Source organism: Phyllobates terribilis, unplaced genomic scaffold (assembly GCF_046119375.1).
Source record: "Phyllobates terribilis strain yellow unplaced genomic scaffold, ASM4611937v1 Scaffold_10__3_contigs__length_209671492, whole genome shotgun sequence".
NCBI classification, from domain to species: Eukaryota; Metazoa; Chordata; class Amphibia; order Anura; family Dendrobatidae; genus Phyllobates; species Phyllobates terribilis.
In genome coordinates, this window is record NW_027362770.1 from 119,024,400 (window position 1) to 119,040,109 (window position 15,710).

The 15,710-nt window shown below is 44.1% G+C and overlaps 1 protein-coding gene across 10 annotated transcripts in view; it reads left to right on the plus strand.

Moving 5' to 3' along the window:
• PCDH1 (protocadherin 1) overlaps positions 1–15,710 on the plus strand; it is a 204,307-nt gene that overhangs the window by 172,239 nt on the left and 16,358 nt on the right. For 7 of the 10 annotated variants that reach the window (XM_073649745.1, XM_073649740.1, XM_073649748.1 and 4 more), the window contains one exon: positions 12,699–12,782. The exons of the other annotated variants lie outside the window; for them this stretch is intronic. In XM_073649745.1, the coding sequence (XP_073505846.1) occupies positions 12,699–12,782 (84 nt within the window). The remainder of the gene's footprint in view (positions 1–12,698; positions 12,783–15,710) is intronic. 10 annotated transcript variants of the gene reach the window in all.

Below are 15,710 nucleotides of genomic sequence, written 5' to 3' on the forward strand. Positions count from 1 at the left end.
CAGCTGTCTCTGCAAGATTAGGTGATGGTGCAAGGATACTTTGGACAGACAACAGCGGCACAGGAAAGCTCTGGTTTAAACTTGCTGCATGTGAATGCCGCCCTAATATGCAGCCGATCATCCGACCTATGGATCATTTGTCGGCATAAAAATAATTGTTGGTGTATGGGGACAAGTCAAGAGTGATGGTTTTAACTATCCTCCTTGCGAATTAGTTTTTATCAACTCATGCGAACGGGCCAGTAAAGAGTATTGATCGGCCAGTGTAAATGGGTTTGTAGTTGAGATGAGTAGATCGATTCTCAGGAGTCCCATCCAGCATCAAGATCTGTTGGTCACTGGATGGAAGCGCCGCAAATCTCTGACCTTCCGGCGTCCGAGACACGGCGTTAGATTTTCAGGGCTGGCTTGATGTAATCTGAGCGACGTGACACACAGATGACTTTGCACTAGCCCCAGGTGAGCAAAAGCTGCGCCGACGATGCCTGAAGGTAAGAGACTCATGGGCTTTCTATCTAGTAGTGATGGGCAGTTTGGCTCTTTTTGGTAATTTGGATCACTTGGCTCCACTCGCCAAAAAGAGCCGGGTATTTTGGATCCTAAATGGATCCATATTAAATGTGTTCACCCCAAGTCAACCCACACTTAAACTTTAATCCAGCTGATACTCCGATGGGGCAGAGTTTCGGCCGTCAAATCTGCTCATTTTACCCCTAGTAAGAGCCATTCAGAGACTTTAATAGCACTCACTGGGGCGCTGACTTCCATTGTTCACAGCAGGGAGCCGGCTCTGTGTACCAGATAGTTTGTGAACAACCCATCACTACCGACCAGATACCATTGACCTGGACGCTGGTTTCGGAGCCCCTCAAACCAATCCGCTCATTCCCAGCTGTAATCATCATCTAATGACTTCCACAATAAATTGCTGACGTTGTTTTTGTCTGTGCTTGGTCTATAAATGATGGATCCATAGCTTCATATTCTGCCACAAACCGTGAGGTCCTCTTTGTGTAGTTTGCGAATAACCCATCACTACCAACCAGATACCATTGACCTGGACGCTGGGATCAGAGCCCCTCAAACCAATCCGCTCATCCCCAGCTGTAATCATCATCTAATGACTTCCACAGTAAATGGTTGACATTGTTTTTGTCTTTGCTTGGTCTATAAATGATGGATCCATAGCTTCATATTCTGCCACTTACCGTGAGGTCCTCTTTGTATAGGTTGCGAATAACCCATCACTACCGATCAGATACCATTGACCTGGACGCGGAGTTCGGAGCCCCTCAAACCAATCCGCTCATCCCCAGCTGTAATCATCATCTAATGACTTCCACAGTAAATGGTTGATGTTGTTTTTGTCTGTACTTGGTCTATAAATGATGGATTCATAGCTCCGGATTCTGCCACTTACCATGAGGTCTATTTACCACTGGCAGTTACTCCAAATTTCCGTGTACCCATTTATTCATCTGTCTAGCATTTAGAGTGAGAATGGTGTAAATGTTCATTACATTTATCAACTTGTGATTTTGTTAGATCCAAGATATATATATATATATATATATATATATATTCATCTGTTGATGTATTCATCCAATTTGTGCCTTAAAACCTGTGACTTCATGTCACCGAAAGCGTCTATTGTGCGTTAACTTGAAACAGTCAGTAGTTTTCATTTCTATAATCCATTTTTTTGTTTCCGGAGGATGCGTTCCCCCAGGTTTATGATGGGTGAGTGCACTGTTGTCGCTTTACCTTTTCTTCCAGTGCTTTCCCTCCCACTCCCTAATTGGCACAGAGATGAATGGATAAACATCGTTGTCCTTCTCTGCCCCACCACCCTCTTCCTCCGTCTCTCGGACGCTCTAATTGGCACAGAGATGAACCAAACGACTCTGGATGTGCATTTCGTTTCTATCCCCTCTTGATTCTTTATCTTTACCTTGTTATATTTTTTTTTCCCTGTGCCTTCATTTGTGCCAGGATAAGCTTTGATTCAGCCTCTTCCATTCTTTTGACACGTACAGCTTCCAGCCCTCGCCTTCAATTGTAAGATTTACTGTAGGATTAAACAAATGAATTTATTGAAGCTTTGCCCGACTTCAACTTTTTATTTTTTTGCTTTACTCTTCACGGCTGCTTATTGTCTTCCTCTGTAAGTGTGCATATCTTTCCTGCATGTAGAAGTATGGCATGGCAGGGCTGATTGTGATATTGTGCTAACTGGATTCCTCTGGAAGTTCTGTAGAACATTTACCAGGTGGAAATTCTAATCCTGTTTCCCGATTTTAACAAATTAAAAAAAAGAAAATAAATCCAAGGCAAACTCTTACAAAAAAAACTAACTAGGTATGGCACGTTGTCTTTTTATTTATTTTGTCCCACAGGCTTACCCTTTTGAGCCTTTAAAGGGACTAGCCAGGATTGGTCTTACATTAAAGAACTGTTTGGGGGACAAAAGCGCGTGTGCACACATAGTAACTCCTGGTAAGGATAGTGGCAGGCGGGAGTATGCGCTCACCTGGCGGTGTTGTGTGAAGTTGAAATACCTGTAGATGCGTGTAACTGCTGCTGCGGAGGAGAAAAACATCTTACAGATGAATAATAGTAGAAAAGGATAATATCCTGTTAAAGTGCCTGTGCTGCTGTAAACAAGAAGACTTTTGTGTTCCAAAATGGGTCTTTATTGTTCCAACGCATTTCAGTGCCTTTGTCAAGGTAAAAAAATATATAATATATAAAATTTGTATTATATTTATAATGTTATAATGCATTAAATTTTTTACTTTGAGAAAGGCCCCGAAACGTGTTGAAACCAAAAAAACACATCTTGGAACTCAAGACTTTAGACCTTTTAAAGGCCACCTCTCTGCATTGGCGATTAAGTGTGAAACGGACAAATTGTTGACATCTATCAGGCACATGGGATTCTCTAGACATGTATGGGTTCAGCTCTTCTTTCCAAAAACGGAGCTACTCTTGTCGATGGGCCTCGTCTGGTATTACTGCTCCGTACACTTGAACCGGGATGAACTGTAAGAAAGAAAAAAAAGATAAAGTTCATGCACCCGAGTGTTCCTGTTTTCTTTTTTCTTATCCCAAGCAATCCCTTTAATACAAAACAGTGAAAGGAGGTCATAGTCCTGACTATTAACCCTCCCTGACCACTGACTCCCATTTTCCCAATTTAGCCTGAACCGGCTATCCGCCTTCATCTACCAGACGGTATTACATTCCCGTGTGTCTGTGCCTGTGCTGCATTCTGCCGTCCTGCTTCTTCTCTAATCCCCTCCATCAGCGCGGCCCCTTCTTTCTCCCATTTCCAATCCGCTTTCTCTCCATCCCGTTCACCCCCCCCACCCTCCTCTCTGTATTTGTGTCCCCTTTGATTAGGTGGAGACAGCTAGGATATTCAGAGGTTTTAATTAAATGATAACAGCCTGAGGCTCCCTCCCTTCCGGATGATAACACAGGCCTTTATCGTACACACGCTCCCAATCCCTTTTCTCCCTCTCTCTCCCGCTTTCTCCTTTCATGTGTAATTTTTAATTATGTTTTATAATCTCAATTGCAAAATAGCCTTAAAACAAAACGCCAGCCTTTTCTTCCACGGTGTCACTTTTTGCTGTGTTTCCACTGTTTGTCGGGGGGTGCATTGCTTGTATGCGTGTGGCCGCGTCTAGAAATCCAGAAACGAAGAACGCTTTATCTTGTCGTGTTTTTTATTTTTTAGGGGCGGTGGAGGTTTGTCTTTATTACATTTAAGTGAATCCTTTTATTTTTTGGAGTCTCATTTAACTTGCATTGTAACATTAAAGCAGTAGAGAAACTCTAGGGGGGCACTCAGGGTCCCCCACCCCCACCCCCCACTCCTCAGCTTGCCTTACACTACAAACACAAGGCTCATTTATTAAGGTGTTTACACCAAATATATGGTGTAAAACACTATAAAAGCCCCAACATTTTATTTTTTCTTGCAACTTTCAAGTTCCGTAAAAATGTTGCAACTTTTGGCATTTTCACGCATTGGGTAGAGCTAGAGACGCCCATCTAACTCATGAAAAATTATGTATCTTGTGCCAGAAATGTACTCGAGCCCCTGACTGTCGGAAGTGAATGGCTATTTTTTTTTAAGATGCGCCTAAGTGACATGCCCTTATTAATAAATTAGGCTCATCTTGCACCGCTAGGCCCCTTCATTAAGAATGAACAGCACAACACCAGTCTTAATGAATCAGCCCCATAGGCCTTGTGTGGATTTATTCCTTTCCTTTAGCTATTCAGCTCGGAAGTAATTTTTTTTCCACAGCTTTTTATTGCCAAAGTTTTTTTTTTTCTTTTCAAATTTACCCTTTTGTAACTATAGTAGTAGTCATAGTAAAAGTTTAATAAAATCAGGAGAGATTTACAAAAGCAGATGGGAATTCCACCTTCTATAGAACAGCGATACACCGAGAAGTGATAATTTGACGACATCCGAAGCGGCAGCCCCTTTGGGTAATGCTGTAAATGTGGGAAATATGGCACAATTGTGAACATGTGAAGAAAAGCCAGGTTGTGACATTGTCATACATCTGTGATCATCTGGATTAACCTAAACAGTGCGGCCTCCTTCAGAAGTCATTTATCAGTGCTAATGTGGAGCTTCCAGGGCCGGTCTCTGACACGTAAAGTAAGCATTGAAACACATGGCTGCGGGACAGAGAGCGGCTCCGATGACACTCCGGTGCTGGAGGCCCACAGCGAGATGTTGACACTTCAGAATAGAAGCCATTTTCTCTGTACTGTAACTTAATGTTGTTTTCTGCAGGCAACACTCACACATTATTCTGGAGTATAAATGGTTAGATTTTCAGATAAAAACTCAAAAACTCAACGTTCTTGTAGGATTTTGTATTGGAGATATCGTAGGTTTCATTGCAAACTTGTATAGTTTTGTATACATTTTTGGACATATTTTGTTGCTCTCATGTAGTCCTATCATGGGGACATCCACATAAGGCTTAAAGCACCACTCCAGCGTTTCTTTTATTGCAGCGTGGTAGTGGTGCCACTAATCTAAGTTCCCTGCCCCTAATCTTATACTTACCAGCTACCATCTTTATCTGTTATCGGCGCAGCTTTGGTAGTTTTATACAGGTTGTGACCTGCCGGATCGCTTCAGTGTTTGCTGGGTGATCCTTAAGTCACAACTCAATGCCAGTCTGAGAGGCAGAATGAGGCTCTTATAGACTTACACTTGAGATCTCTTGACCTCAGGTCAGTCCAAAGTTGCGGTCACAAAATAGTGCTGCGGCACTGGGAAGAGCTGAAAACTACAACTGGTAAGTATAATACGAAGGTCAGGGAACTTAGATTAGTGGCACCACTCCAGCGTTTTTGTTTGTTTTTTATTATTATTTCAGCTCTGAAGTGGTGCCCCTAATCTAAATTCCCTGACTCTAGCATTATACTTACCAGTTGCTGTCTTCAGCTCTTCCCAGTGCCGCTTAAGTGCTTTAAGGTCTGCAGTGGTAATTCCATAGTGGTCCCACAAAGAGTAGTGTTCAGACCCATGAGTCTCATGATGAGTTGTAGCATGCCGTTCCACGTGTCGCGCGATGCAGAGTATTCGCATGCGGTCCTATGGCTCATGGCTCTCGTGACAGGGGAGTAGTAGCGTGCAGTCACACAGTCTCACAATGCAGGGAAGAAGCTTGTAGTCCCACAATGCTTCTCACAATGTGGTATGTTAGTGCTCAGCTCCAGGGGTTTCGCAAGGCGGAGTGGGCTTCGCGACGCGGAGTTGTGGCATGCAGTCATACGATCTTACAACATAGAGTAGTAGCATGCAGTCTTCTGGGTCTTGCAACGAAGAATAGTAATGTTCAGTCACGTGGTATGACGTCGAGTATTAGCGTGCAGTCCCACAGGTCTCGCGATCTGCTTAGTAGTGTGCCATTTCACGGGACTTGTGATCTGAGTAGTAGCGTGTCGTCCCAGAGTCCCATGTTGTGTCTAATATTCCTCCATCTTGCGCTAATTTATTTTTTGAATAGGACACTCGTAGGCGACCACGTGATATTCTATTGTGTTTAATCCTTTCTAAACTGGCCTTGAGTCCCCCTAAACGTGGTGACAGAGAATTCCTTCCCACAAGACAGGTGAGAGACAGAGCAGGTGGTTTTCTTGGTCCTCTGCCCACACGCTGCATTCATTAGGACTAAATTACGGTGGCATTGCCGATAATTTCTGGAGAATTACTGTCAATTCAGAGCTGTTAATTCTGCTGGTACTTTATCACCATCTTGCCATATGCTTAATAAAATAAACTTCCAGTAAAGCAAAATGTGATATTCAGTGCAAGCTTAGCAGTTATGTTTTATTGTGCCAGAGAGACACTTGCATGTATTAATCTTTAGCTAATGTGTCTTCAATAGACAAGATCCTCCCGTAGACAATCCTAAGCAAACACATTCTGTGCCTTGATTTCAATCTTGTCATAAATGGCAGGTCCCATCTAGTTACAAAGATGGTGCACCTCATATCAAGCAAACAAATTGCAAATTGAGATGGTAGACATCCGTCCATTAATATTTATCTTTAGTAACCAGTCAGTACTTATTTTCATGGTGTGTAATTTGATTTTTTACATGCGCTAGTCCACCAGAGGGCGCTCTATTTGAGTTGCAGCCAGAGGATTCATTCATTCCTGCTTTGGGACTTGCTGCAAACTCAGAGAAGAGACAGGTAAAAATATAAAGTGGCAGACTGAACACAATTTGGATCAACGTATTCACTGCTTTTAACATTACTGGGGGCTTCATACTCTTTATTTTTTTTTCTGTTTTAGTGGGTCGGGTTTGCATTAGTTACTGAAGCCGCCACTATTTGTTTGCAAACATTTTTTCTTTTTACATTTATATAAAGCTCTCTTACAAGGCTTTTGCTATTCTGCTCTTTGCAGAATGCACTTACTTGAATTTCCCTATCCCTAAGGGCGCAGTCAGACGGCCATATAAATCTGATCAAGATAGGAACGCAGTGTGTGGACTGGCCGGCAGCTTTCCCCACTTAAGCATTACCGCCTCATGTATTGCCATGCAGCTGTCACATTCGGGTCAGGATAGCTGCCGGCCAGTCCATACAGTATGTTCTAAACTCGCTCCGATATGTACGGCCGTCTGACTTACTGTTATAGGGAAGATGTCTTCAGCTGGTCATTAACACTATGTGGTACGATATGTTAATTTTCCAGAAGTCCATTTCCGGCAGAACATCATCTTCGGGTTGTAAAGTTCAACCCCAATTAGCAGCGTATTGCATAAGAATGGAAGCACTCAGCCATCTAATGCTACTAATACATAATTTAAGAGCCATGTAATAGCTTCTCACATTTAGGTTTTAGAGCCATAATGAAAAATCCCATCTAATACTTGTTGGCCCTTACTCAAGGTTTTTTTTTTTTTACACCTACGAGAAAGAAAAAAAAATTGGCAGCCTTCCATGTATTATCGAAGTTACCCATCCGGTGTTAGTATCTCATTGCCATTATATCCATTACAAATGTCTTTTTTTTATTGTATCCTGTAAAGGGTTAAGAGTATCCCTATAAAGCCAAGGGTTTTGTAAGGTTTTAGCGCTGGCCTGTAATTGCTTGGCTTGATCCCATCAGCACTGCCCATCCCACCACTGGAGATGTTTTGTGGACGGGTTAATGATGGTGAATTTCCCAGGCCACCCCGCTAACAGCACACATACGCTCTGCATCTCATCATATTGAGCCCCGGTAATTACACATTCATAGCCTCCTTCAATCTCCCGGCAGGGTCTCCAGAGGAGCTCGGCTGCACACCGAATTCTGGCTCTCTCCATGTCTTTAAACTCATCTATTCTCCTCCTGACTTGTCGTCTTCGAATATCATTCTCATGCGCCTCCTCTTACCCGAGCTCTCCTCTCTGTCAGTCTTTTTTTTTTATTCTGTGTCAGCATGTCTTTTCCTATAATCTCTCTTCCCTTTTTATGATTTGGCTTTTTCATTTTCTTGAAAAGGAAAAAAAAATCTCACGAAATTGAATGTTCAAGCCTCAATGAAATCCCAGCACATTGAATTGCAGAGGGAGAAATCTACATATCTTCTTGGGCCTACGGTGCCGTGTGGCTGCTGGTTCTGCTCCATTGCGTGAGTCAGCGTTCCCAAATACCTGGCACCGGTAGCCCGCTGACCGGCCGTGTGCAGAAGCTGCACTGGAATAGACATTTAGCCTTTAGATTAATGACAACAAAATCAATAGCTCGTGCTGGCAACCGAGTTGACGGCTCTTATGGCAGCTTGCGATGGCCTTGTAAGTTACCCCATGCTCGAGAACTGTTAATGCGCATTGATAGCAAACAGCACAGCAGCTGATCTCTGCCAATAGCTCGCTCACAATTTCTTGATGCCAGAATACCACGACTGGCAGCAACGCAACCGCTGCAGGCTGATCTGCTATCTGACACCCCCGGGAGACCTCCTTCTGAACATGTTCATAACATTTCCTCATAGACAAAATAACAGCTCGAAGTGGATAATGGCATTTCTTTGACAAATTTAATTAGCGCCTTAAGTATTTTTCTGGGAACAGCTTTACTGTAAAGGCAACAGTTCAATTGATTTGCTAGACTTAATTGAAGATTGCAAGCTCCTATGACCAATATTTGCCATCGTACTTCAGAAAGCAGAAGACGTAAATCAATATTCCTGAGTAACATGCCTCCATCTGTCATACTGTGAGATGGATATTCATAGACTAGTATACTGGGCTGGCCTAAGCTGGCTCAGTCCTTGTGTATTACCTTCTGCGGACCCCACTCTATTATACTCTGTACCATAAAGTGCCCAAATCTTCCCATGTAATGCCCACATCAAAAATTGGGATATTTTGGATTCATCCTCTTGTGATGACTGGTCCAGGCATCTGCACCAATGGTGGTTCAGATTCTGGAAAAATTGCTGGATTTGGGCAAATGAAATCCTAAAAATATCAGTTGTAGCTGGCCATTTTACCGTCTTGAGGGCTGGAAAGGAGTTAAAATTAAAGATGGTACCATTTTGATGCGCAGGACTCGGTTCAGCGGCAGGTTCAGTTACCTGTGGTCATCGAACGGGAGCCTTCAGAACGGGCTATTGCCTCTCAGCATTTACATCTTCTTTTAATTATCTAGCCTGGTGTGGCGTGACACATGTAACGTCTTCCTCCAGAGAAGAGCCGTGTATGCCAACAGATAACGGGGTTCTCAGGGCTCCCATACAATGGCCATAGATCACCATTCTGGACACTGGGTCCTGCAAATTGTTTTGCACTAAAACAATAAAATACCTTTTATTCGCCTGTCTTAAGCCTTCAACTTGTCCTTGTGCCGCAGATCCGCAATCCTCCATGCTGGTCTTCTATTTCTCTGCTCTCATTTTCCACTGATTTTAGTGATTGGCCTCATGGGGTCATGACATGCGTCATGCAAGACCTCATGATGCCAATCACTGGCCTCAGCACCGGAAGAGCACAAGACCGGCGCAGCAGGTGGGGACATAAGGCAGGTAAGTAGTAATGTATTTTATTTTGTAATAACCTACTCAGCCCTCCATTTATTGTGCTTTGAGATCTGCTGAGATCTCTGAGCAAAATAAAGCAATTTGAGCATTTTTTGAGTCTGACTAATTATAATCAAACCAAATTGAATCTGTCTGGCAAATCGTACGAATCTGCCCAAATTTCAGGATATAATATACACACTGGATGAAAAAATCCCCAAAAGGACCACCCACTGGATCAAAAAATCCCAGCAGGGACCGCCCACTGGATCAACAATTCCCAGCAAGGACCGCCCACTGGATCAACAAATCCCAGCAAGGACCGCCCACTGGATCAAGAAATCCCAGCAAGGACCGCCCACTGGATCAAGAAATCCCAGCAAGGACCGCCCACTGGATCAAGAAATCCCAGCAAGGACCGCCCACTGGATCAAGAAATCCCAGCAAGGACCGCCCACTGGATCAAGAAATCCCAGCAAGGACCGCCCACTGGATCAAGAAATCCCAGCAAGGACCGCCCACTGGATCAAGAAATTCCAGCAAGGACCGCCCACTGGATCAAGAAATCCCAGCAAGGACCGCCCACTGGATCAAGAAATCCCAGCAAGGACCGCCCACTGGATCAAGAAATCCCAGCAAGGACCGCCCACTGGATCAAGAAGTCCCAGCAAGGACCGCCCACTGGATCAAGAAGTCCCAGCAAGGACCGCCCACTGGATCAAGAAGTCCCAGCAAGGACCGCCCACTGGATCAAGAAGTCCCAGCAAGGACCGCCCACTGGATCAAGAAATCCCAGCAAGGACCGCCCACTGGATCAAGAAATCCCAGCAAGGACCGCCCACTGGATCAAGAAATCCCAGCAAGGACCGCCCACTGGATCAAGAAATCCCAGCAAGGACCGCCCACTGGATCAAGAAATCCCAGCAAGGACCGCCCACTGGATCAAGAAATCCCAGCAAGGACCGCCCACTGGATCAAGAAATCCCAGCAAGGACCGCCCACTGGATCAAGAAGTCCCAGCAAGGACCGCCCACTGGATCAAGAAATCCCAGCAAGGACCGCCCACTGGATCAAGAAATCCCAGCAAGGACCGCCCACTGGATCAAGAAATCCCAGCAAGGACCGCCCACTGGATCAAGAAATCCCAGCAAGGACCGCCCACTGGATCAAGAAGTCCCAGCAAGGACCGCCCACTGGATCAAGAAGTCCCAGCAAGGACCGCCCACTGGATCAAGAAGTCCCAGCAAGGACCGCCCACTGGATCAAGAAGTCCCAGCAAGGACCGCCCACTGGATCAAGAAGTCCCAGCAAGGACCGCCCACTGGATCAAGAAGTCCCAGCAAGGACCGCCCACTGGATCAAGAAGTCCCAGCAAGGACCGCCCACTGGATCAAGAAATCCCAGCAAGGACCGCCCACTGGACTCAAAAAAAAATCCCAGCAAGGACCGCCCACTGGACTCAAAAAAAAATCCCAGCAAGGACCGCCCACTGGACCCAAAAAAAAATCCCAGCAAGGACCGCCCACTGGATCAAGAAATCCCAGCAAGGACCGCCCACTGGATCAAGAAGTCCCAGCAAGGACCGCCCACTGGATCAAGAAATCCCAGCAAGGACCGCCCACTGGATCAAGAAATCCCAGCAAGGACCGCCCACTGGATCAAGAAATCCCAGCAAGGACCGCCCACTGGATCAAGAAATCCCAGCAAGGACCGCCCACTGGATCAAGAAGTCCCAGCAAGGACCGCCCACTGGATCAAGAAGTCCCAGCAAGGACCGCCCACTGGATCAAGAAGTCCCAGCAAGGACCGCCCACTGGATCAAGAAGTCCCAGCAAGGACCGCCCACTGGATCAAGAAGTCCCAGCAAGGACCGCCCACTGGATCAAGAAGTCCCAGCAAGGACCGCCCACTGGATCAAGAAATCCCAGCAAGGACCGCCCACTGGACTCAAAAAAAAATCCCAGCAAGGACCGCCCACTGGACCCAAAAAAAAATCCCAGCAAGGACCGCCAACTGGACCCAAAAATCCCAGCAAGATCAGAGGTTTCAATTATTAAAACACAAATTAAACTGAATCTCTTCTTACAAAATGATATATCACTCTATGGGCTGCATTTTCATGGTGACAGGTTCCCTTTAAATGTTTGCATTTTCTAGGTTTAGTGTTTTTTTAAAGAGCCAGCATTAGCCAGTTTATTATTGGACATTCCAATAAAAGTTAAGCTTAAACCATTAAACCGTTTTTGCTGAATGCTTGAAATAAGTATCTGACAGAAACTGGTAATGTTGCCCTGCATTAGAACTTTTTTTTTTCTCCCTTTTTCTTTTTTTTTTTTTTAATTCATTTTCTAGTAAAATTTAGTGATTGGTGTGTAAAAGTGTCTGTAAAGGATTACAAAATGTGGTTTCTATGGCTTTCAGGTTTAGCTGGTTTGACCAAGTATATGGGGCAGGGCTTCAATACCATACACAACCTGTCGACAGATGCGGTGTTTTTTTTTTTGTTTTTGGAATAAAGTGGCTATGGTTTTGTAGTCCTGTACAATCCTTCTAATACACTAATAATGAAAATATTATGTGATAATATTATAACTGTCTTTGGCAACAGTGCCCCTCTTGCCACTGAACAGTGTCTGATATTGCAGCACAAGTCTCCTTTTGTATGAATAAGGATAAGCTGCAATACCAGATCCAGCCTCAGGTCATGGGTGTCACTGTTTGGGAAAAAATAGAATCCCTTTATCTCATATACAAGTAACCCTTTCTTCTCTTTTCTCCTTTATTAGACATTTTTAATTGATATGCTGATATCACAAATGCTATTTTGTGCAATCAAATTTGGTGATTATTCCGACTTTTTGCCCTCCTGCAGCTTATTCAGGAACCTTCTTTCGTAGTATAAATCATACTTCAAGGAAATCACTCAGGAAGCTGAGATCTAGGGTGCTGTTTATCAGAGACCCCTGAGTAGGTTATATTATCACTAGCCGAGCCCTCGGAAATTACCATGAAAGGACTGAGGTGATCACCAATAAATGTCATTCTCTGACTTGCCAATTAGTTTCTCTATTGTCAAAATGATGTTCCTCCTCTTGAGTCGCAGGTGACCACCTTTTTCCCTTCATGTCATTTCTGCAGACACAGACACAGAGACAGCTAATGCAGTCGTCCAGCCCCGCGACCCTGCAGACAGCTGCGTAAATCTCCACCTTCTTTATTCTTGTGAGTATGATTTGGTGATTATAAGGGAGATTTGAACCTTCAGGAAAAACTTCATGTTGCAGTTTACTAATATATTGGCCTTTTTATAGTACAAAGCTTACATATACCTTTGCAATGTTTTTATTTTTATTTTTTGTTCTTTATTTTTTTGTTCTATTTTTAGGGTTTTTTTTAGTTTTTTTTGTTTAGTTATTTTTTGTTCGATTTGCATTGCTTTTTTTAATTTTTTGTTCTTTGTGGTTTTTGTTGTTGTTTTTGTTCCTACTGTTCCCCTTCTGTTGTTCCCCTTCTGTTGTTCCCCTTCTGTTGTTCCCCTTCTGTTGTTCCCCTTCTGTTGTTCCCCTTCTGTTGTTCCCCTTCTGTTGTTCCCCTTCTGTTGTTCCCCTTCTGTTGTTCCCCTTCTGTTGTTCCCCTTCCGTTGTTCCCCTTCCGTTGTTCCCCTTCCGTTGTCCCCCTTCCGTTGTCCCCCTTCCGTTGTCCCCCTTCCGTTGTCCCCCTTCCGTTGTCCCCCTTCCGTTGTCCCCCTTCCGTTGTCCCCCTTCCGTTGTCCCCCTTCCGTTGTCCCCCTTCCGTTGTCCCCCTTCCGTTGTCCCCCTTCCGTTGTTTTTTTGTTTGTTCTTCTTTGTGTTTTTTGTGGTGTTCTCCTTTTTGTGGTGTTCTCCTTTTTGTGTTGTTTTTCTTCTATTTCTTTACACTGACCCTCGTTTGTCCATCCTTGAAACCTTTTAATAAATTGAAAACTGGGAGTCGCATCCCTTTTCAAGGTATGTGCACAAATTTTGGTGCATACATTTTTGCATCTCTTGCAATGCGTTTTTTACTTGCATTTTTGGTGCAGATTTTTCCCCACTCATTAGTATGGGTGAAATCTGCAGCAAAAACGCAGAAAGAATTGACATACTGCAGATTTTAAATGTATGCAAGTCACAAATAAGCAACGTGTGTATGAGACTTCAGGATTCTCATTCACTTTGCAGGCATCAGGAAACCCTTTGTTTTGTGACAAATCGGCACTGCAAAAACGCATTGTATGCAAACAGCCTTATGGTCTCACACTGTCTAATCAGTGGTGACACGGCCCATTCACAACAGTTATGCACCCAGTGCTCTCTTCATACATTTTCAGGAATAATAGCCGAGGAACGTGACAACATAAAAATGAATAAAAATAAGACATTTTAACAGATCTGGTGGGTTCTTTTAAAAAATGTGAGTGCGAAGCTCACTAGTGAATTGTTGCTGCATTGTTAGACCCCGACAAAATGCTGCACTATCGCAGACCCCCATCTCTTCGTTACTGTATCTGCCTTAACCCACAGTGACTGAAAGCTGTAGAGCGAGTTCCCCAGAGTTTCCTCCATCACATGTGCAGCTTCATGGAAAATATAATGCCTGCTACTTTTCCTCCACTACCCTGTTATTTCAGCCAGTATAATTGCATGGGGTCTCCGAAATCCCTATGCTGGAATCAGTAAGCATATAATTATACTGAAGAAACAAGCCTCTGGGAATCCATTGCAAGCCTCCTCTCAGATGGTATCAGATCCATTCCCCCATTCTGCATGCTTTTATCATTTATGTATACAAAAAAGTAGAAAAAAATGTATATACAATATGCAGGCAGTAAGCCGGTATTCTCAAGATTGCGTGAGGTTATGACATATGTGTAGAATTTTTGGATTACTGGAAATATTGTGGAACACATCCACATCACCCCAGTTCCTATATGATACCATGTATGTTCCTCTATTTAGTGGCGTCTGATCCGACCCCTGGAAACTTTGTAGAGTGGGGGATTAAAGGGGTCAGCGGTCTAGGCTTAGATATCAAAACAGCGGCACGTTGAAAGGGGTTTTCTCACTTTTTTGTAAGTTATCCCCTAAGTTATCCCCTATCCAATAGATGGGAAATGACTTCCCAATCTCTGCGGATCTGACGGCTGGGACCCCACCGATACTTAGCCCCACGTGAATGGAGCAGATGTCGATCATGTGCACTACCGCTACATTCATTGTTATACGAATGCTGAAGACCATCCAAGCGCAGCACACGGCTATCTCCAGTGGTCCCGTAAATAATAAATTTAGCGGTGTTGTGATTGATCGACCACCACTCTATTCACTTTGGGCTTTTTAGAAACCAGATTCTCAGTATTGGTTGGTGTCCCAGCGGTCAGAACCTCAATGACCTATCCAATGGATAGGGAATAACTTTCGGACTTGAGAGTGTCCCATTAAAGGGGTTGTCCGTGTTCACAGTGATTGCAGACTTGTGAATCTTCCCATCTTGCACATTATAAAGATTCTCTGGTGCCAGCATCGGGAGTAGTGTGTGCTTGACCGCAGACGTGACTTGCATACGTTCGGTCATATGCTGACTAGATGGGCGCAGCCGTGTTCAATGCAACTGTATTGAGCAAGACCGAACAAGTCTAGTCGGAATGTGGCCGGAAGTATCCAAATCGCATACTTACGGCCACATTCATTAACTGCATCAGAGAATCCTCACACCACGCAGTTTGTGCGATATGAGGATTCATAAGTCTGCAGTCAGTGACTGCTGACTTGTAACCTAAGGTAGAACAACCCCTTTAAGCTGGCCATACATATGAGGCCTGAACACTCATGGGGTGAACAACGATCTCACCTGACTCCCCCATACACATGAGCAATCGGGCGACTGTTCAGGTGTATTCATTCAACGTAGAGCGAGGAAAAACTGCTGCCAGACACTTTTTGGCATTGGCTTATCTCCCAAAAAAAAATGAAATATCGGCTGTTTCAGAATCAATATGGCTCAATCCTCCTTTACCCCAACTTCTGTTGAAGGGTCGTCATATAGATTAGATGGTCTGCCAAAACTGGTGGGTTCAAACTAATTTCCTCTGTGTATAGGGGACTTTCAAGCTCTTGGGCCTCGACACAAAAT